Source organism: Tupaia chinensis, unplaced genomic scaffold, assembly GCF_000334495.1.
Source record: "Tupaia chinensis unplaced genomic scaffold, TupChi_1.0 Scaffold000492_1, whole genome shotgun sequence".
Lineage (NCBI taxonomy): Eukaryota > Metazoa > Chordata > Mammalia > Scandentia > Tupaiidae > Tupaia > Tupaia belangeri.
The window spans coordinates 1,466,466-1,489,869 of NW_006160004.1; the positions used below are offsets into that span (position 1 = coordinate 1,466,466).

The 23,404-nt window shown below is 45.9% G+C and overlaps 1 protein-coding gene across 2 annotated transcripts in view; it reads right to left on the reverse strand.

Annotated features, from left to right (window-relative positions):
- Positions 1-2,439: 2,439 nt before the first annotated feature.
- The window catches only part of MX2 (MX dynamin like GTPase 2), a 40,970-nt gene continuing 20,005 nt past the window's right edge, over positions 2,440-23,404 (reverse strand). For both annotated transcript variants that reach the window (XM_006156376.3, XM_027774899.1), the window contains exons 4-14: positions 23,156-23,293; positions 20,059-20,213; positions 18,378-18,516; positions 15,037-15,235; positions 10,341-10,419; positions 8,925-9,047; positions 8,553-8,694; positions 6,955-7,113; positions 5,712-5,788; positions 3,636-3,890; positions 2,440-2,697 (exon numbers count right to left, since the gene is read on the reverse strand). In XM_006156376.3, coding sequence (XP_006156438.1) covers positions 2,458-2,697; positions 3,636-3,890; positions 5,712-5,788; positions 6,955-7,113; positions 8,553-8,694; positions 8,925-9,047; positions 10,341-10,419; positions 15,037-15,235; positions 18,378-18,516; positions 20,059-20,213; positions 23,156-23,293 — 1,706 coding nt within the window. In that variant the 3' untranslated portion in view covers positions 2,440-2,457. The remainder of the gene's footprint in view (positions 2,698-3,635; positions 3,891-5,711; positions 5,789-6,954; positions 7,114-8,552; positions 8,695-8,924; positions 9,048-10,340; positions 10,420-15,036; positions 15,236-18,377; positions 18,517-20,058; positions 20,214-23,155; positions 23,294-23,404) is intronic.

Here is a 23,404-nt window from a genome sequence, read left to right on the forward strand (position 1 = left end):
CTGAACTTGAGGAAACATCCACTTGGAGCCAGGCTCCCTTTGCTCCTCTCCAGACTCTCTGAACAGGGAGAAAAATTTAGGGATAAGTTTGCAATTGCAGCTAGTGCCGCACCTACTAAAAATGAGTGTGTGCCAACAAAGAGTATCCGAGAGACTGGCTCTCCCTAACCAGTTCCCAGTCAGCTGCTGTAGGAGGTGCTGCAGATACCAGGAACAGGCACCCTTCCTTCATCTTGCTCATTTTGAACATTGCTGCTAATAGGACCCAAATGTTCCTAATGGAAATGTGGGTTAGGGACCTTCTAGCCTTTTCTAGTTCTTATGTGACCATGAATCATGGGTGAGCCCAGGTGAAACCAGCAGAGATAAAATCAATTTCTGTAGTTGAAGCTGCCCAGTCTGTACTATGACGACTGTAGCAGACAACTGCCCCAGTCTCTGTCAACCAAACCAAACAAAGCTGAGGCAAGGCAAATAGAGCAGAGATCTCATCTTGGCCAGGGTGGGATGACTGCCCAGACACCACAAAATCCAAGTTGTCCCGGATAACGCAAGCTAGTGTGTTACAGATTTCCGGATGGTTTTAAAGGTCAAAGTCGTGAAAAGAAGGGTGGGATACGAGGAGTCTTGTCCAGCAGGGATTGGCTAAATTCTATGAGGGAAGCCTCATGGGCACCTGGAGTCACTTTGCTCAGTCTTAACCAGAGTGTGGAGACAGTGAGTCTGGGAAGTAAAGGAGGGATGTACTTGGGCAACAGGCTATCCACAACACAAACTCCCATGAGCCTAGGCAGCATCTCGAGCTAATTCGGGTGCACATTTCTAAGAAAACCACAAAATGTGCATAAGTACTGATGTGGGTAGACTAGAATCTCCTGTTTTCAGGAAGACGTGGTCTATTTGGGAGACCCATCAGCTTCCTTAAAGTTTCACTTGATGACATGACATTTTAACATGACTGACTCCATTTTGGTCTGATCTGTTGGGGCCTAGCACAGAAACTAAGTTTAAAACAATGGCCTCCTAACATTTTTATTTAACATGTTTTAGTACAAATCTGCAGGAGACTTCTTGAAAAATAGTATTCAAACTATGACTTTAACTTAAACTTTCTTTTCCAACTTCTTTTTTTTAGTTATTTATTATTATTATTTTTAATTTGACCAGAGAGAGATGGGGGGGGGAATGAAAAGATAAGCTACCAGGTCTAAGAATCAAACCGTGTTCAACCACATGGTGTAGTCCGGCACCTTAACCACCATGCCACTTGCTAGCCCTCTTTTCTGACTTCTTTTATAGCAAATGAAGAAAAATATCTTGTGTACCCTCTTTTTACCTATGCCAAAGCTGAATATTTTTGAGGCACTCTTTCTATCTCAAACTTTAAAGACAAACAAATAGTATTTATTGTAGTATCTTTTTAGTGAAGGATCTATTATCGCTGTTTGAAAAATGCAGACAAGCATGAAGAAGAAAAATGAAATCACTCACAATCTTCTACTCTAGACATAATCACCAATGCAAAATTCAACCTTTTTAATTTTAATTAAATTTTTTAATTTGCTGGAGGATACATGTGCTCTTGGAGAGAATGCAAGTGAGAAAGCACCCCCCCTGGGGGATAGCCACATCACAGTCCCTTCTTCATTCTCAGGGATTTGGGGCATGCAGGCACACATGTCTGGCATGTTTTTCAGGCCACCAAGTCCGGGACTTGAACTGTGCAGTCAGCCACATGAGATCCAGACACCTTAAGTAAGCATCAAACTAACAGCAGGCTGCTACAACTTTTAAAAGACATTTTTCCTTACCAAATCCTTCTTCAAGACTTTCCAGAGCAATGATGGCTCATGGCAGTCAGGAAGACAAATGGGAGAAAACACAGTGTCACTCAGGCTCATTTCTCCCAGGGACTGGAAATCAGGATTGCAGAGAACAACGATCAGGAAGTAGGTGGCATGACTGAAATCATGTGAGAGTGACCAGGGCCTGGGCTTAAGTGACAACCTCAGGTCCTTGCCGTCACTCCACAGCATTCATTTGTTCAGTGAGATTGATTTATGAAGTGGCTACTGTGTACTGGGTGTCCTGCAAGGTTCTGGAAATACATAGACCTCCCTGGGGGACCGTGAGTAATCCAGTTGTTGTTGGTTAGGAAGGGGTGTGGATACACAAATACATATGGGCAAAGAGTGATAGCAGTATTTAAGTTTGCAGCTGTGTGGTACCAGGCCCCCAGACTGGAGGTCAGGGCAGACATTGGCAGACCTCAGGTGTAGGTTCTGGTGCTGAGTATAGCATAGCAGGGATGACACAGACAACAGAGAAGCCTGGCCCCATGCCAGAAGCAACTTCCTGCACCACTTCCCCTAACAGTGAATGAAAATGAATGAATGCTCTTTAAAAAAGAAAAGAAAAGAAAAGAAACAAAAGAAAAACGCAGCTCGTAGACTTTCATTACATCTCTTCAGTGGAGAATTTACAGAGTGCTTGTCGTGCTTGAGTGAGCCGGTAAATTCTCTCCTTTAGGAATCTTCTCTTGGTGGCTGTCTCACCTTGTTCTTGAAGCAACCAGGAATAGCGCTCTTTCTCCTGCAGTATCTGCATCATGGCTTTCTGTAACCAGTTGCCATTGTCTTGAAGCACAAAAAACTGAATTATGAATGGGATCTGGTTGGCAAGACGTTTACTGGTTTCCTGGAAAAGGAGGTAAGAAGAGTTAGCCGAAGAGGTCTTGGCCTGAGGCCTGTGGTTGCAGAGAGGCCTAGGGTCATTGGGTACATGCCTGGCTGCCTTACTAAGCCCTAGTGAGCCTACCCATCTACAGTCCAGGGTGAAGGTTTTATGTAAACTGTCCCCTTAGTCTCCTAGTCACTCCTCTGGTACTGAGAACCACCTTGGTAGGCTAGGAAGCCCATCCTTCCTTCTGGGCATCCTAGACTTCCCAGGAGCTCTTCCCCCTTCCCTTTGGAGAGACGCCACAGCCCTTGATGCCCCTGACGACTCTGAGGGTAGATCAGGACCTGCTCAGTCTCTCTTCATTCCCTGTCTTCATGGGCATGGCCAGTTTGCATGGCATGGTCCAAAGGCTGTGCAACTCCACACTCTATTCTTTAAGAGCTGGATTTCTCTGCATTTTAAGAGTGACCCCCCTCCCTGTGCACCCTCAGACTTGCACACTGGATGGACGGTCAGAAGCCACAGAGTTGATAGGATTGCATAGACTCAGAGAAGGAATTTTCATTCCTGTGTGGTGTAGTTGGCGAGCCTGAGGCACGTTGAGAGCTGAGTGCCTTTCCAAACTGTAAGGAAAACTAAATTCGAGCCAGCCTAGTTCAGGTGGGTGGTATTTTGCTCTGTTCCGACAAGAGTAATTTCAGAATTCATGCAATTGTATAAAATATAAGGAACATTGGAGTCAGAGTGAATTTTGAGTACATGTTCTGTACCTCCACAAGGTTCTTGTAAAATTATAAATGAGACAATATATGGGCACTTTAGCTCAGTACAACAGGACTTAAACCATCATAGTGGTACCTCGTTGGTCCCTCCATCAAGTCCCCCTGGTTCAGAACACCTGACTCTCCACTTGGCAAACTGCAGAGCACACGGATCCTGTGCAAATGGGAGCTCACCGAGAAATAGGCATTCAGGTGGACGCCGATTTCCGTAATGGCCGAAACTGGAGACAAATCATTTATGACACAGGAATTCGGATGAATATTATGTGAAGGCTTCTCTACGGGGTTAAAGAGCTCTTCCCGGACTTTCTTCAGAACGACACTGTAAATCTGATCTTGGCAGTATACCAGCTTCTCCATTTGGAACTGAAGCTGGATCATGTTCTCTGCTTTTTCTGCCTGTTTTATTTTTATGTCTTCAATTTTGCTCTGGGGTTAGATGAGAAAGATGAACAGGTTACTTTCTTTTTCTTCTTGTTCAAACAATTTAGCAAGTACTATGGGGCTGGACCCAGGATTAAATGTATTCCATGATTGGGGCCAGCAGGTGGAGTGGTGAAGGTACTGGACTTCAACATGGCTAACCACGGTTCGAGTCCCAGACCTGGTGGCTTACTTTCTCACTTTTCTTCTCTCTCATTCTCACTACCTCTCCCTGGTGAGCACACATGCCCTATAGCAAATTTTAAAAAATAATAATAAATACAATTGAATTAACAATTCTAAAGAAATAAGTAATTCATGATCAAAAAAGGTCTAAGGGTTTCCGTGGTGATTTGTAGCCAGTCCCACCTCCCTGTCTTGGCCCTCCTCATCCATCCTGCATGCACATGGCCAACCTGTTCCTCTCCCGCCTCCCTCCCTCTTTGCCCTAGCCCTTCACTACTCCTCACACCACCATCTTCCCGCTTATCCCTCAGGTCTGGCCTGTTTTCACGAGGGTGTCAGCCAGTCGTGTGGCTCTACTTTGCTTTAATTCAAGGCTTCAAGGATTCCAGCACTAATGAACACTATGGGATAATCATTTGATTTACTCATTTTCCAGAAATCCTGAGACTTCTACCTCACTGCCAACATAGTCAAAGGCATTTTGGGAAAGAAAGAGATGACAGAGCAGAATCGTTGCAATGAACTAAGTCTTTGCATCGCCTCAGTTCACAGGTCGAAATCCTTATCCCTAGTGTTAGGAGGCAGGACCTTGGGGAGGTGATTAAGGCATGAGGGAGGGGCTCTCATGCATGGGACTGGTGACCTTATAAAACCATCTCTGAGCCAGGAAGCAGTGCTTACCAGACGCTGATCTGCCGGCACCCCAGTCTCTAGAACTGTGAGCAAGAAATTTCTGTTGTGTATGAACTACCAGGTTTATGCTGTTTTGATATAACAGAGATTTTTTACCATAGGGTGTGTGCCCTTGCGGGATACACAGAGAGACTGAAAGCAAGAAACCATCCCCCAGGGGTGATGGCCATTCGGCAACCCCCTCTCTTCCATCCTCCTCTCAGGTTTGGGAGCATGCATACACATACACCTGGCATGAATTTCAAGCTGCCAGGTCCAGGACTTAAACCACAGTCAGCCATGTGGAGTCCAGTGCTTTAATCAGTAGATCATCTGCTGGCCCCATAGATAGGGTGTGTTTTTAGTAGGGTCTTGCCCTGCCATGATCTGCCTGCCCAGGCCTCCCAGCTAGCCAGGAGCACAGGTGTGTATCCCTGCACCTGCCTTTTAGGTTGACCAGGGAACTGACTCAGGCCTCCCACATGGCCCAACCTTGTTCAGTAGTGCCCCACAGCCTGTGCCAGTGCAGTGGACCCTTCTCTTCCCTTTACCAAGTGATGGTTCAGGGGAGAGTTGCTAAGTGGAAATCTGCAGGACTGTGGCAATATTCTGATATAAATTTTGGAATAGGACTAGTAGACAATGTTGTTCTTTATGCTTGAAAAAGATTCAAACTACCAGACAGTCACTGGGTATGGTCATAGATGATATGGGGCTATCATCATCAAGCCCGGTCCTGTAAGACCTTGCAGAACCTAGAGCAAGGTGCCATGCCTAGCTTCTTTCTCCCTTGGTGTGGAGACCAGCTCCTGACCAGTAGCAAGGCAGGCAGTGTTCCTGGGGCCACCAACCCAGCCATGCAGCCCTGCAATCCTGGCCTCAGATTCCCAAGCAACAGTAACCATCTGACTTCTTTCAAAAGTCAGACTCACAGCCAAGTGGCTAGCAAATGAACTCTGGGTGGCTTACCTGGGCTGTTCTGTTAAGGTTAGCAAATTCACCGAAATTATTTTGGGCTGTGACGATGAAAGCTTCCTGGACAAGTTCTGACCAAAGGAAGAAAGAAAAAAAATCAGTAATACAGAAATAGGAATGAAATACATTAAAGAGGCTTATGATATATCAACCGACCCATTAGCCAATGCCTATTCTGAATCCTCGTAGCAGATCTTATCACTCTAACATGAATCGGAGGACAACCTGTTGAACACCCATTCATCCTCATCGGCCAAGTAGCCACCCCATTCCAGAAGGCCAGTCTTAAAGAGGAGAGGTGGTACACAGTTCTAAGAACCCAGCTGCCACCCACCCTGAGTAAGGAGCAGGTCTCATGTCTTCTGCCCCTTCATGGGGTGTCTCTGATCCATACTTGGCATCTGCCCACCTTTCAATAGCTGCACCAAGGGTTGTGTGTGATAACTTAAAAGCTCAGTCCTTTCCCCTCCCTCCCCCAAAGACAGGGGAAGCCATCGTTCCACCCTACCCCTTCACATGCTTGATGGACAGTGACAGGAAGTCCCTTCCTCACTACAGTGCAGCCCTTTCAAACTTGTTTTGTTTTGTCTTAGAGTTTTGCCATAGGGTTCATGCACTCACCAGAGAGAGAGGCAGTGAGAGGGAAAGTGAGAAACCAACCCCCCAGGGTGGATACCCATGCCACATTCCCTTCTCCTCCATTCTCCTCTTGGGATTCTGGGCATGCATGCATGTGTACTTGGCAAGATTTCCAAGCCACTTGGTTCAGGACTAGAACTGTGGTCAGCCATTTGGGAGTCCAGTGCCTTAGCCACTATACCACCTGCTGCCCCTCAATCTTCTTATTTGAGATAAGGTGTCTCTATGTCACTATCCTCCTGCCTTGGTCTCCTCTGTAGCTGGGACTTTATAGTCTCATGTAGCCTGGATTTTAGTGGGTCTGGGAATTGAACCTGTGCCTCTCATGTAGCTTCTGCCTACTATGTAGCAGCATGTACTACTGTGCTTAGACCCTCTCAAGCTTTAATGTATCTTCAAATCACCCTGAGACCTTGGAACAAGCTCTCATTCAGAAGATCAGCATATGTAGTCCTGGGCAGCCCCACACTGAGCTGATGCCATCAGCCTGGGGACTACACGGAGTGGCAATCTAGCATGCTGGAGAGGGAGTCTGCAGACAGTTCTTCTCTGTGGAAGGCCCTGAGCGATCCGAAAGTCATGCATGCCGGGTACTCACCAACAATTTTCTGGAGCATGTCAAGTGCAGGGTTGACCAGTTGTTGGATGTACTGCTGCACGATGTTCTGGAACGTCTTATAGTTGACAAATCCTGGAAGCTCTTTGCCACGATACTGCTTTTCATATTTCGAGACTTCTTCATGAATAATATTTTTCACTGCAATGTGAAACAAACTACCATGGTGAATTCTAATACTCCTGCAGACATTTTATTGTGTAAAGATCTTTTAAAAAACTTTGTTTCTTCCATGAGCAAGAAAGAGTGTCATAAGTGAGACAGTAACTCCAACAGGGTCTCCATGCTGCAGTCCATCCCAGCCTCAGCAGCCTCAGGTCATGGGCACATACGTGCCCGGTGTACTCAAGGAGTCTCTGATCGCAAACCTGGGACCTTCCCCTGTGGGTCCGCTAGGCAGAGTGTCTTGTTACTGCTGCACCACTGTCTGGACCCTCCATAGACACTTTAAAGGTAGGTGCCATTGCTTCTCATGGCAGCCTGATGCAGTGTTTCAAAGTGGAGTTTTGTTCATCATGAAAAAATAGTCATGATCTGATAATGCCAGTTCAAGAATTACTGACTTTTGAGAAATAAAAAAAATCATATTCTATGAAAATGTTTCAGTGAAGAATCATTACCCCAAGAGAGAGTTCGGGGTTTAAAACTGGTTAAAAAATATCTGAGTACTTATATGAAAATAGAAACAAAGATTTCTGTTCTACTTACAGACCTCCCAAGCATGCACCCAAAGAGACTAGTGCTGATCTGACCAAACACAGGTACAATGACACTATCAACACACACACACACACACACACACACACTCTGGCACCTGGGCTGGAGCACGAACACAGAACTGTGCTGGGTGAAGCAGGGGGACTCTTGCCAAACTGCGAGTGTCTGATTTTGTATTAGGGGCAGAGAAAGAGAGGAGTCAGGGTAAGTTGACCTGGATGTGGTTCAACAGTAACAAAGAGCTGCTCCTTTGAGTCTTTTCTTTGCTTATTGCTAAAACCAGATTATTGTACCCTCCACCCTTTGGGGGAGAGGGGGCGGATGATTTCATGTGCACTCACCTCCCCCAGCTCCTGACAGCCTTGCCTCTCTCTGCCTCCACACCACTGAAGTGAGAAATATCCCAGGTCACCTTTTCTACCAAACTGCTCCTTATCAAGGCACCATGTCTGGTGCATCTGTGATGGCCACACAGCCACCACGTGGGCACTGAACACTGCAGTGGCTGGAGAGCCTTCGATGGGGCCGGCTCCAGTGTCATCAGGGGCCCTGGCATTGGTATAGGCTCTCCTCCCAGGTCCCCTGAGTTGCTTGCACACTTCTCAGATGGATGTCAAATGACAATTAGCCTCGAAACAAAAGAGCAAGAAGGAAGGTGGTGGAACTCTTTTGTGTTGAGTTGGGGAGCACAGTGCTCCCCAGAGAGGGGTCTCCATCATTGGGAAGCAGCTCCTGATTTCTAAGGGGCCCACATTCCTTGGGCAGGCACATTCAGCAATTTGCACACTTTCACATGCCGGAAGTAGCTTCTGGTGTCCATAAATATGACGTCACTTTTAGGGGAGCCCCACCCCGGGACTTACCTTTCTGGGTATTGGCTGCAAGAACAAGTACCCAGTTTTTAAACTCCTCTCGGATTTTGTTATACAAGCGGGTCTCCTTCTCCCTTACAATTTCTTCTCCTTCTACTAACTTTTCAACGTCCTGATTAAACACCTTAATTTTCTGAAAGTGAGATAAAGTCATTAGTCTGTGTTGCAGTCAAAGAGCTGAGACCCAGGCAGCATGTGCGATGCCAGGGCAGGGGAGTGCAAGGTGACCACTCCCCCAAACACCTCATCTCCCAGGCGAGACAAAGGAAGGCCACACGTCCACTGGTGGGAGCACGGTGGGAGTGCTGCCTCCAGGCGGTTTCTGTGCCTCGGGGTCACGTGGAGCTTGGTGGAAAGTCTCACCTCGATCAGAAAGAACATCTTGTCGGTTTCCTGGGTGGGGATGTCGGCTCCACACCGGCGCAGCTCCTCTGTCGCCCCCTGGTGGCGCTCCCTGATTTCACTTTCCAGCGAAGGGAGTGATTTCTGAAGGAAAGGTAATTTGCAAAAGATGAAATGGTGTCGCTTACTCAAGTAAGCTGACAGGTGTAGAATCCCACTTTAAACCACTCAGGAGGCATTCGCATTTCTCTGATTGTACGAAATCTGTTAAGATGGAAGCTTGTTAAGGAGCCTAAAGAAGGCGGGTCCCTACATGCTATGGGTATGTACAGTTTGTACCTACAGGCAGAAATACAGTAACTGTCGTCCCTCTGAACTTTCAAATGATCAATATCACAAGTGAGTATTGATTTTAGTTTTTCAAAAATTAATTTTAATGTTAAACATTTTAAGTTAAAATATTCAAGTGTTCAGAAAAAGTTACCAAAGAAGTTAGCAAAATACAACACATTTTTGCAAAATATATATATCTCTTTTTCTCCCCCAGTTTGACAGAATACTATTTTCAGAGCTCTCCTCTGAAAACTTAGAGGATTTTACCAGAATCAGTAGTCCTCAAAATATATTCCCAAGGTCACATAGAACATAGAAAAGTGAAATCATGAATCCCACCCAGGACCTGCTGAATTTGAAACTGAAGCTGGGCCCAGAGCCCGAGTTTTCACAAGCTTTCCAGGTAATTCTGGTGTGTACTCAAGTTTGAGAACCATTAGAGCCTTCCAACCAAATAATCTCTGAGAGTATACTTTCTGGCTCAGAGAACTCACAGCTTTTGTCGGACACACCGTTTAGTATGGACTAGGACACAGGCTGGGAATTATCTCTGCTCTGAGAGTCAACATCAATCTTCCCATTCCGTTAGCTCAACCTCATGGTGAAGGTTTGGGTAAGTACTACAAAGATTTTGTCTCTTAAGTACTAAGCTGTAGTTTTCCTTAGTTAATGATGTGACAACTTCGCAGTTGTCTATGTTTGAAAATCAATCAAAAAAAAAAAGGATTTATTTGTTACAAGCTCATTTGTAACGAAGTTTGAGACTGGGAAAATGTTTTTATATTGTGGAGTACTAACCTGTTGAAAAAAATGAAAATTATTTGCTCTCCCACTGCCTGCTTTTTTACTGCTAAACTGGTATTATAGTTTCCTTCTCTCCCTTTTACTCCCCTGAACTGATTCTGCTCTCCTGCAACACTAGGCAATTGTTGCCTTTCCCAGGCCAGAAGCTCTCCTGTGGGCCTGTGCCCAGGGCCGGTAGGTTTTCCTAATGGGCTTGTTAGTTGGTGTGCGGCAGCTCAGTGGGGCATCTTAGCCAAGTCAAGAGAGAGTGACCAGGCAGGCTGCAACCTTTGGAACTTGTAGGCCAACCCACAGACTCACTCTGATGTGCGCGATGAGCTCGGCCGTAAGTCTTTCTGCCAGATGGGGTACCGTGGCCTTCTTTTCCTCCAGGAAAACTCTGAAACACGACAGAGCACTTGTGAATTCAGGAAAGACCCATGTGACTATTTTTTCTGGACTGGGCTTTGTAAGTGGGCAGGAGAGCTCAGTGCCCTGGGCTGAGTACACAGTCAGAAGCACCAGCTGGAGCCAGGTGATATCACAGTGGGAAAAGAACTAGACTCACATAGGAAGGTCCTGGGTTTGTGTGCCAGAACTTCCCTGTGCACATGGGGCCCATGCACGCATGCCCATGATCCGGGCTAGCTAAAACTGGCAGTGGATTGTGGCGAGAAGACCCTGTTGGAGATACTTGTCTCTCTGTCTCTGTTTCCCTCTCTTATGGAAGAAGAGAGAAAATAAATTTTTAAAATAAACTTTACAAAGAAAAAGAAAGGCCAAATGATGCACGAGAAAGACAGGTATTGCTCATAGGGCCAGCCTATATCCAGGTAGTCATGACCTGGGTAGTTCCATCCTTTTTTTTGAGAGAGAGATTTTTGTTATAGGGCACATGTGCTCATCAGAGATACAGAGAGACAGAAAGTGAGATATCCTTCCCCCAGGGAGGATGGCCATGCCACAATCCCTTCTCCTCCAGTCTTCCCTTGAGATCTTGGGCGTGCCCAAACATGCACCCAGCATGAGTTTTAAGTCACCAGGTCCAAGACTTGAACTGTGGTTGACTATGTGGGAGTCCAGTGACGAAACCGTTACACCATCTGCTGGTTCACCCATTTTCTCTTTTTATCATCCCAACAAACTCACCTTGTGTATAAGAAAACAATACAGACCTACCCCATAAAGGCTAAGCAGCCTGCCCAAAGTAATTTTTCTTCTCTCTCTCTCTTTTATTTTTTTGTTTGTTTAGGTTTTTGCCATAAGGTGTGTGCACTCACCAGAGAGACCCAGAAAGAGACAGACAATGAAAGAAAAGTGAGGAATTATTCCCCAGGGGAATGGCCATGTAGCAACTCCTTATTCTCCATTCTCCTCTTGGGATTTTGGGCACATTCACACACATGTCCAGTGTGAATTTCAAGCCACCAGGTCTGGGACTCAAACCATGGTCAGCCATGTGGGAGTCCAGAGCCTTAACCACTATGCCATCTTCTGGCCCCTCATTTTTTCTTTTCTTTTCCTTTTTTTAAAAAAATAGATTTATTTAATTTTATTTATTATATTTTAAATTTGTTATAGGGCATGTGCACTCACCAGAGAGAGACAGAGAGAAAGAGACAGACAGACAGACAGACAGAGGAAGTGAGAAAACAAGCTGCCAGGTCCGAGACTCAAACCGTGGTTGCCATGTGGGAGTCCAGAGCCTTCACCACCATGCCACCTGCTAGCCTTATAACTGTTTCTTTTTTAATTGCCAGAAGGTGTGTGCACGAGAGAGAGAGAGAGAGAGAGAGAGAGAGAGAGCACCCCAGTAGGGCATGATCACACCATGAATCCTTTCTCTTCCATTTCTTCATCCTGTCGAAATTCTGGACACATGCCAGGCCTGTTTTTCAGGCCATTAGAGATAGGATTCAAACCACAATTGGCTAAGTGGAATCTAGCTCCCTTAACTATTAGGCTATAGAGCCTAATAGTGTATGTATTTGTTTACTTTTAGAGAGATTTTCACTATAAGGGTGCATGTGCTCGCCAGAGACACAGAGAGAGTCAGAGAACAGAAAGCGTGAAATCACCCTCTGGGGGAACGACCTTGCCACAATCCCTTCTCCATTCTCTTGGGATTTGGGGTACATGTGCACATGCACCCGGCTTGCATTTCAAGCCTCCAGGTCTGGGACTCGAACTACAGTTGACCATATGGGAGTCCAGCAACATAATCATCACGTCATCTGCTGGCCCCCATTATTTTCTTTCTTATAACAAATATGTATTGGTGCTTTCTGAGTGTCAGGCACCATGCTGAGGGCTTTTCAGATATTAACCTATTTAATCATTTAACAACCCACATTAGAGGGAGGAAAGCTGAGGCACAGAGAGGTTAAGTAGTTTCCCAGGCAGTCTGGCTGTGGAGTATTTGCTATCAACATGGATTCCAGAAGGACAGGCTCCCGTCGGATTGCTTTATCAGTATTGAGCCCAGCACCTCTCCCTGCAAAAGCTGGCTCCTAACAGACGGGCGCTCAAGGATTTAGACTCAGTTGTTCAACAATAAAACCCTTCAACACACTTTCTCATGTAAAATGACAATATTCTCAAAGTCTTTAAGTAGTGTTTTTTATTTTTTTTTATTTTTTGGAGAGGTTTTCGCTATAGGGCACATGCACTCGCCAGACAGACAGAGACATAGAGACAGAAAGCAAGAAATCACCCCCCCCCCCGGGGGGATGGGCACGGCCCAATCCCTTCTCCTCCATTCTCCTCTCGGGATCTTGGGCACGCATGCACATGCGCCTGGCGTGAGTTCTAAGCCACTGGGTCTGGGACGCGAACTGCGGTCGACTATGTGGGAGTCCAGCGACATAGCCATTACACTAACTGCTGGTTCCCAAGTAGTGTTTCTTAAAGTGTGAACATTGGTATCAGCCTCCACTGGGAACTTGTCAGGAACATTAGCTCTTGGGCTCCACCCTAGACCAGGGGACAAGGTAAACTAGATTTGTGAACTCTAGAAGATTCTGTTGCTCTCTCAGGGTTGAGAACCATGGATCTGACTATGATGGAATCTTCTCTCTGCTCAGTGAGGAGTTTCCTTCACATAGCCCCAGTGCTATAGAAACCAATTTGTTTCTTCCATTCAGGTCAGAAGCAGAGAGAATGAAAGAAGAAACTGAGAAGGTATTAAGTATTGATTGTTGGTGTACAAAGACCTTCATGCATGTCATATTTTTAATTCCATTTGTCTAATCTTCATAATCCTGTGAAGCAGTAGTGGGAGCCCCTTGAGTAGACGAGAAAGCGAAAGCTGCAGAGAGAATGACCCATTCCCAAGAGCAATTAGCAAACCTGGGCTGTCTCTATTCCTGCTCCCACAGTGTCTCCCTGTAGCAGGCATGACCTCGGTCTTAGTGTCCTGCTTCCACAGTGTTCAGGAAGAGCAAATTCCAGAATAAAATGAAAGAGCAAAGTGCCCAATTTCAAGGGGAAAAATGCCAGAGTCCTGCAAACTGCAGTCTCTCTAGGGTAATTTATATTTAGTAAAACCAGTTAGTTTTTGGGCTCTAAACAGGTGGAGGTTCCCACAGCACAGGTTTTAATGTGTATCACTGATGATGACATAGGTTCTGGATGATAGGAGACCTCTCTCTAGTCCTGTTTCCGTTCACCATTTGTTTAACCTCATTGTCCTTATCTACAAACATGGAAAGAACCTTCACTGCCTTATGTGTCTCTCAAGATCTTGTAGGACTTAAAATGAGAAAGTGGGACCCAGATGGTAGTGCAGGAATAAAATGTGATATTTTATGATTTTTACTGATAAGGGACAGTTTGGGGTTCATATCCAAAGACTTCCAACCACGTATGCCAGGTATACATAGACCATGGTCTGGCGCTGGCCGAGTCTGGGGGTGGATCGTGGCATAAGACCCTGTTGGGAATGCTGCCACTCTCTCCAGGTCTCTTGCTCATGAAAGAAATAAATAAGCAAACTTATAAAACAAAATGAGGGGGCCAGCAGGTGGTATGGCGATTAAGGCGCTAGACTACCACAAGGCCAACCACAGTTTGTGTTCTAGACCTAACGACTTGATGTCTTACTTTTTCTCTCTCTCTCTCTTTTTCGATGGTGAGTGCATGAGCTCTATAGCAAATTTAAAAATAATGATAATAATAAAATTTAATACATAATTCTTAAAAAGAAAAACCAAGCTGAAAAAGCATATAAAAACATTTTAGGAAACCCAAGTGCTCTATGTTTCACATAATATCACATTCTAATTTTTTTTTTTAAGTTTTTGCCATAGGGCATGTGTGCTCACAGGAGAGGCAGAAAGAAAGAGACAGTGGGAGAGAAAGTGAGACATCACCCCCAAGGGAAGATGGCCATGCTACAACCCCTTCTCCTCCATTCACCTCCTGGGATTTTGGGTGTGCATGCACATGTGCCCTGTTTGAGTTTCAAGCCATTGGACTTGAACCATGCGGGAGTCCAGTGCCTTAGCCACTATGCCACCTGCTGGCCCCTCACATCACAATTTTTAATCAGGGTCATCATTAGAGACGAAGAAACAATCACTTGTTTATGTAAGTCAATACATTTAACAGTAAAGGCAGGGATAATTGTACAATTATTATTAAAGTCACCATATACTTTTTTTTTTTTTTTGGAGAGGTTTTTGCTATAGGGCATGTACGCTTGCCAGAAAGAGAGACGGAAAGTGAGAAATCACTCCCAGGGATGATGGCCACGCCACAATCCCTTCTCCTCCATTCTCCTCTCAGGATCCTGGGCACGCACGCACACGTGCCTGGCGTGAGTTTAAGCCACCGGATCTGGGACTCAAACCACTGTCGACTACATGGGAGTTCAGCGACATAGCCATTACTCTAACTGCTGGTCCCATAAAGTCATCATAGACTTTTATATACAATTTACGTATCATCTTGGCCAATTCTGGTAGGTGGAGAGGGGTTTCATGGCATTTAATTCCAGGGCTGTCCTAAAGAGTCTCACCTGAAGTGTGGATGTGACTGGAAGAACATCAGTTCTTTCCTGGTTGCCTCTGCCAAGCTCAGGTTATTCATGATCTCCTGCTGGCCCCGGCACTTCACTATCATGTAGCCTTTCTTCAGCGGGAACGTGAGGTTCTGCAGCACATTCATGACGCTTTTTTCAGAGCCTTTATCCACTAGATCTGGTTTGGTCAGGATCCCTGGGAGAGGGTTACAGAAGGGAATGGAAAGGTCAGGTCCACCCTTGTATATACCTGAACACCGCTAGGCAATGGGCTCCTTTTTTGGTCAGAATCCATGAAGTTCTGTAGCCTTGATCCTCCAGTGCCTGACAGATATTCATCCCCATTGTTGTCACCTCTCACTCCTTCCTCTTATTTGTATTTTCTTTGCCTCACCTACTCATCCTCTTGCTCAATTCATTCAAGGCCTTATACAATGTATTCAACAAATAGTTCCCAGATGCCTGCTGGGTGCCAGGCCTCGGGGCAGCACACATCGTCACAAGCTGGCTCCATCCACCATGGTTCCAGAAGACCTTGTTCCCTACTGTAAGGAGGATCTGGGCCCCCTTTCTAGTGTCTCCTGCACAGGCTCATTCTGCCCCCCTCTGTGGGCAACTCCTCTCTCCTTCTCCTCTCTGCTTTCCTCTTCCATTCTTTTGCACCCCACCTCTCCTTCTTGCTCTTGTTGAAATGAAAGCTTTGAATTCCAGGTACCTATTTTGTTGGTGGTCTTTGATTGTCAAATTGCTGCTGCATCTTCCTAGTTTATTGGCAACCTGAAGGTTATACTCTGCTATATTGTCTTTAGTTTCAACTTGTGGTTAAGTCTAGCCATCTCGTCTACTGTTCCCTGACACTTCCCTGGCACGCCAGCTATCAATTGACTTTCTCTTTCTGTGTTAATCTTTTTATTACCAAAAGTTGTCGCAGAAGAACATCATCTCTGTATTCACTAGAAGTTTGAATAGGGGCCAGTAGGTGGCATGATGGTTGAGGTACTGGTTCCCATAAGGCTGACTTCACAGTTTAAGTCCCCAACCTGGAGGCTTAAAACACACCGGGTGCATGTGTGTACTTGCCCTAAATATGAAGAGAATGGAGGAGAAGGGATTGTGCTGTGGTCATCACCCTTGGGAGATGATTTCTCACCCCCTCCCGACCTCTCTCTCTCTCTCTGACTATGGTAAGCACATAGTACCCTACAGAAAATTTAAAAAATTAAAAAGTTTGTGTGAGCACAGCCTTACATGTTCATAAAAGAGCCAAGCAGTCTCTGAATCTACTTTTCTAATTTTTACAAGTAACAGAAAGGAACTTCCACTAGCAGGAGAAGCAGCCAGGAAGACCTTCCCTGGAACCACCATTAGCATTCATTCTTGAAAGCTTAGATCATTATTCTGTACAAGGTTAAAAAACAAAACAAAACATACTTCTCCCCAGAGACAGATACAGTGAATAAATGTATACAAAAATAATAATAATTTAAAAAGATGAAGGTGGGGGGTCCTGATCTTTTGACATAGTGGCTAAGGCACTGGACTCCAATATGGCCAGCTGTGGTTCAAGTCCTGGACCTGGAAGCTTGCAACTTATGCCAGGCGTGTATGCATTTATGCCCAAAATCTGGAGAGGAGAATGGAGGAAAAGGGATTGCAGCATAGCTATCCCCCACCACTACCCCGGGGTGTGTGTGTGATTTTTTGCTTTTTTTGCTTTCTCTGTCTCTGTCTCTGTGGTGAATGCATGCATCCTATAGCAAAAATCTCTCTCTCTGAAAAAAAAAAATCAGGGGAGAACCAACAGGTGGCATGGTTGTTAAGGCACTGGATTCATACATGACAAACCAGAACTCGAGTTGTGCGCCTGGCAGCTAGAATTGGTGGAGAATCTGCAAACTTTTTGACTCACTGTCTCTTTGAAACATATTATTCTATAAACCACAATTATATTATTTATCAAAATGACTCTGTTTTCACCCTTTGGGAGTATTGCATAGATATTCATTCCATTCCCATTTTAAAATACACTTAACTTATGTCTGCAAGGAATAACTCAGCTAATGAAAATATGGCGCTTTCTGTCACCATTCCATTCTCAGTTTTGTTGTTTAAAACACATTTATTTTAAAAAAAAATGACAGGTAAAATACACATAATGTAAAATGTGTTATTTCACTGTTTTAAGTGCACAATTCAGGGCATCAGTACATATACATTATTGTACAGCCTTACCGCCATTTGTCTCTGGCTGTTTTTCTTCTTGCAAAACTGAAAATCTGTACCCACTAAACAGCATTGCCCACTCCACCGCTCCCGGCCCCTGGCAGCCACCGTTGTGCTTTCTGTCTCTATGGATTTGACCGTACAGAAGTCGCAGTGGACTCACACAGTCTTGGTCCTTTTGCTACTGGCATATTTCACTTCGTGTAACGTCCTCCAGGTTTACCTGTGTTGTAACACGTGTCAGAATTTCCTTCATTTTAAAGGCTAAGTAATGAACCATTGCTTGTATGCAGTACATCACATTTGGTTTAACCATCCATCCATCAGTGGACACTTGAGTTGCTTCTACCTCTTGGCTAGTGAAGAATGCTACTATGCACTTGGGTGAACATTCCATTTCCCTTTTCAATGGAACACACGTTTCCCTATTCTCTGCTTGACCTAGAAGATTTGTATTTATGTTGTAATACTGATTTAGACTATACTGCCATCTGATTGTGTGTACTCTACGACTATAGTGATTGACCGAATTCATAATAAAACAATGTGTGTGTGTTTGTGTGTGTGTGTATATATATATATATATTAGGTTTTTGCTATAGGGCACATGTGTTTGCTGGAGAGAGATACAGAGTTACAGAGAGGGAAAGTGAGAAACCACTTTCCAATTTGGCCACACTGCAATCCATTCTCCCCATTCTTCTCTCAGAATTTTTGGGCATGCACATACACATGCCTGGGTGATTCTCAAGAAGCTGAGTCTGGGATTTGAACTGTGGAGGCAACCATGTGGGATATAGCATCTTAATCCCATACCATCTGCTAGCCCAATAATAGCTACTATTTATTGAGAACTTTGGTTATATTAGTTTGTGACAAATTAGAGGACCAAGGAAAACTTGGTTGTTAATGAGAAGTGGTACTGTAATGAGAAGTTTCTGTAGAGATATTAGTACCCAAATTGATCTATCTAATTGGCCATTCATAAAGCATCTCTAATGAACACCTGGAACAGAACTTGGATTTTCTAAGAGTACTACATCCAGGACCTTCTAATGATGCGAGGGGTCTTTCCTTCCCTCCTCATCCCATGGGAGTTTATTGTCCCTTCTCACCTAAGGTCCTGTCTCCTTCCGGGTCCACCTCCTGAGCCATGCTCAGTGCCTCTGTGGTGGCGATGTCTACATTACAAGGGACCACCACCAAGTTGATTGTCTGCTGTCTCTTGATGTACTTCTTGATGAGGGCCTTGATCTGATGCAAAAACAGATGCACAAAGGCATTACATATGTCACCTCTGGTCACCCAAGAAAACAGTCAGCTGGACAGGTGCAGCGGTTGAAAAGCAATGTGGCCCCAGGGTATGAACTCTGGCTCTTGCCTGTCTAGCCTTACCTGCTTGCTATTGAATTCCTACTTACCTTTCAAAGCTCATCACTTCATTTCTTCCTTCCTGAAGACCTTCTGATTCCTGCAGCCATGTACAACCCTACCTCTTCTCCAAAGCTCACTGGAGATGCCTCAGAGACTCTGCCTTCTATTAGAGTTGTTGGTGGGTGTGTTATATCTACCATAAAAACCATACCATGCCTTTATGGCCTTTGGTGGCATCATATTTATCTCTGCATCCCATTCAGAGTCTAGCATAGTGCTCCAACAGAAGTGTGGGGAGGAACCAGGCCTGCTTATCATGTAGTTCTTCTAGACATTTATCCTTAATATTGATGACTTGTTACTTGCCATTTGTTCTTGGAAAGGGTCTATCTCATTCCAATTAGAGAAATCCAATAATATTGCTTAGAGTTTGTAGACAAAGGAGTGCTGTGGGCAACATCAGTCTTAAAAATACTAATTTCCCAAGTTATTTTTCTCTACAGACAATACAAACAAACAAATAAGACAATGGGGCTGGCTTTATAGCATAGTAGTTAAGAGTAGCCAGATTGCATGTGGTCAACTAAGGGCAGCCACGTTTTAATTTGACTCTAGTTGAGTTCCCAACACTGGCAGTGTCATTCATCAAAAGGTTTTCTTGGATAGTGTAGAATCTAGGCACCCCAGGATAGATGGTGTTCTTCAGCAACCTTGGGTTTAAGTGGGAGGTCATTGGCACAGAAATACAGGCTTCACCCCACACGTGTCCTTGCTGTCACTGTGGCCCTCAGCCCTCTCCACCGTGTGGGCCTTTCCTAACCCATCCATGTTTCCACAGCTTTACAGTGTTCATTTCTTTTAAAATGTTGCTAGGGCCAGCCCTGTGGCCTGGTGGTTAAGGAACCCAGATCCCACATGGTTGACTGTGGTTCAAATCCTGGCCCAGGTAGCTTGAAAAACATGCTGGGAGTATGTATGTACAGACCCCAAATTCCAATAGGACAGGGAGATGGAGAAGGGACTGCAGCATGACTACCCTTTGAGAAATGCTTTCTCTCTCTTCCCCTCCCTCTCCCTCTGTCTCTCTGGCAAATAGATAAATCCTCTGGCAAGTTTAAAAAGTAATGTTGTTAAAGACTTCATGGGAAAATCCAAACCTCTGGCCTTTTTGACCTTAAGGATTGCTGATATCAGAGGGCAGGCCCACATTCCCAAATGGCCCCCTGGACAGGGCCTGAGCTGTCCTGTGCACCTGTCAGCAGCCCTGAGTCTACCTGGGCGGTTCTGCTCCAGACCCCTCCCGCCTTACTCAGTAAGTATAAAGGCTCAGAGAATTACCCAGAGTCCTTGTGGCTGCAGGCAGGGAGCTCCGGCACCTCCCCCACTGCAGGCTGGCCCGTCCTGCATTCCTAAAAGGCTTACCTGCAGGCTAATGTCCTGGGGCTGGTTCCCCAAGGCCACTCTGGTGATGCCAGGAAGATCAATGAGGGTCAGGTCCGGAACCTCAGGGGAGGTGATCTCCAGGGTAATGAGCTCATGGCTAATGCCAACACCAGACCCAGCTATGATGTTTTGCGCTATAGAGGCCAAGAGGGAAAGAACTCAGGGTGTGAATTAATGACCTGCCCTAAAAGAAGTGTTTGTTCTCAAAGCTAAGTGACTACTTATTTTCAGGCTATAGAAGCTTCAGAAAGTCCCTAGTGCTTAGACAACATTCCATAGAAGCCTGCATCATGACCTTGGAAGCTACCAAGATGGCTGTTTAAAATGTAGGTAACACATACATATACTTTCCAAAAGACTGGAGGGAGATACAGCAACTGGTTAGCACTCAGACTTGACCATTGAAAGCCTCTGTATCCTCAACAGCTCCCATCTTCTTTCCCCTCTCAGAATTGGCCTTTAGATCAACCAGGGATCAGAAGGTGTAAATCCTGGGATCTCAGGTTATAAGATCATCCCTCCAGCATCCTTGCCATGTCACCACTGAACCTTCCCTTCCATTGCTGTAAGCTCACTGGGTGATAACCAGTGATATCCTGCTTGATAACCTCTCTGAACTGGGCAGAGGATCCACCTATCTTCCCAGAATGCAAAGCTGTTGTTCAAGAGTCCCTGGAAAGATGTGGTCGTGCCCTGCAGGGGTGCCATGGACACTGTAAATTGCCTCAGCGCCTGTACCAGGGGGACCTCAGGGGGTTCCCCCAGGAATCTGCTGAGATTGGAAGAAGAGCGCTGATGTCTCCCCGGAGCACCAGCAATGACATCTACAGGAATTATATATTTCACCTGCATTTGGAGACAGCTCCATTCTGAGGAACAGAGAAGCAGATTAAATAACCAAGTTAGTTGCCTTATTCCTTAAAGACCAGTGAAAATCCAAGTTATTTCCTAGTATTTTCTGCTATATCATTTCATAGTCACTATTTAAGGCATGTTTTTTTCTAGCTTTTTATAGAATGTGACATAGGTACAAAAAAGTACCATTGTCCCAAGTGTGTGGCATGCTGGGTATTTCCAGGTTGACCACACAGCCATAACCAACACCCATGTGAAGAGATAGGACATGGCCAGTCCTGGAAGTTCCTTGAGGTCCCTGCTAGCCACCAACCCCCACCAAGAGGAACCAATGTTCTGACCTTCATAATGTCCATTACTTTTGCCTCTGTTTGTACTTGATGGAGCCAAATGAAATTGGTGACATATGACGGTTTTGAACTATAAGAATAGTATTTAAGGGTGTCCACTGAACTGCAACCTAGACCATCGTCCTGTATTCCTTTGCCTATGGGTTCCTTTGCTCAGCATCAGAAGATTCGCCCACACTGTTGCTCATAGTTGAGGCCTAGTTGTCATTGCTGGTGTCATTATACCCTGGATGCATGTGACAATGGACATGAGGGTAGTTTCCCTTTGGTTCTCTGACAGCATTGCTAGGAACAGTCTAGAAGCTGTCCTTTGGTTCACACACTCAGAACCAGAGTCAAGGATAGTTACAGCGTGTTCATACCTACAGCTTGGGTGGAGATTGCCCAACAGTTTTCCAAAGTGAGGCACCTACTTACATTCCTTCAGGAATGGAAGGTGTTCTGAGGTGCCATCCTAAAAATGCCTTAGCTATGGTTGCTCATTTCTCATCCTTTCACAAAGCTTTACCAACCTGCAGTTACTATGGCATGCTGATGCACTGCTACAGCACCATGGTCACGGCCAGTACACAGCCTCCCAGCCCAGCCCCAGAGCTCCCAGCTGGAAGGACTCAGGCGGTGGTCAACACATACTGCAAGATGTCCCAGGACACCCTGGCACTGTGGGAAGCTTGTGACCAGAATCTCCAGCAGCTCCTGAATTCAGGGGTGAATACTAGACTTTGGGGCAGGACTTCCCTCTGGAGAGTCTTATGAAACAAGCAGATGGTAATTCTGAAGAAGAAATGAGCCAGGTATCTAACAGCCTTCCCCTCAGAATGCTGAGTTTGCTCTTCAGTAGTGTCTGGAACGGCGCTCATGGCAGCATTGAAGTGCATCCTGGGTTATTTTTTTGCCTGTCTGGGAGAAGCCCAGGGATGGGCAGTGAGGAAGAGGAGAGAAGCCTGGGAGGGAGAGTGCATGGGCTCCAGCACCAGGGTGGGCAGAGCTGTGCACTCAGAGGGGTGACCACCAGGGCCCTTCTGGAGGGCCGGGCTATGGGCTCCAGGAGCAGTGGAGTGTTTTATAATTCTGTCTTTGTTCAGTGGTGGGTGTTGGCTGTGCTCCCAGGTCTGTGTTTGAGGAGTGCCTGCAGAGCCCAGCCAGGGTTAGCTCAGAGCCCCAGGAAGACAGGGGTGGCTATAGGAGCTAGGCAGTGGGGTGGGGCCAAAGTCTTGCTGTGGGGGCTTCCAGGAGGAGGGGTAAGGAATAAATAGGAATGGGACCGGCAGTTAGTGTAATGGCTATGTCGCTGGACTCTCACGTAGTCGACCGCAGTTCAAGTCCTGGACCCAGTGGCTTAAAACTTATGCTGGGCACGTGTGCGTGCATGCCCAAGATCCTGAGAAGAGAATGGAGGAGAAGGGATTGCAGCGTGGCCATACCCCCTGGGGGATGATTTTTCTCTTTCTGTCTCTCTGTCTCTGTCTGGCGAGCGCACGCGCCCTATGGCAAACACCAAACAAACAAACACTCTCCAAAAAAAAAGAATAAATAGGCATTAGGTGGGTGAAGAGAAGGGAGAGCTCCTGAGGCTATGGGACCAGCCTGTGGAAAAGCCTAGAAGGAAGAAAAAGTGTATTCTTGGTGGAGTAGAAGAAGCCCTGAGCTGGGAAGGAGAGAGGAGAGAGATGGGGCAGGGCAGTTACATGGTTGCCGGGCCACTGAGGAAGCCACGTGGATGTCTTTAGCTTGGAGGTGAACAATAGGGGCAACCTGTGGTGGGGGTCGTGTATTGGGTGGTGGTGGAGGCCACCACCAGAGGGGATGGGGTGGTGATAAAAAGGAGAAGCTGGGAACAGTGAGGGGAACAGAGGCCACAGGGGGCCTACCTTTGCAGATCTCCGCCTCCACCTGGGTGGGGTCTCCGAGCTTCTTCTCTGTGTTTCGGTATCTGATCTTCCCCCTCCACACTGGCTCCTGGGACTGCTTCATCAACTTCAGCACTAGCGGGCACCTGGTGACGATTCCTGAGAGAGCCCAGTATCCTAAGTCTCTGTCGTAAAGCTCGTTCGTCCCAGCACCTGCCCTCGTGGCCCCAAAGACCTGGTTGGAACTTCTCAGCCCTTTCTGGGTCCCCC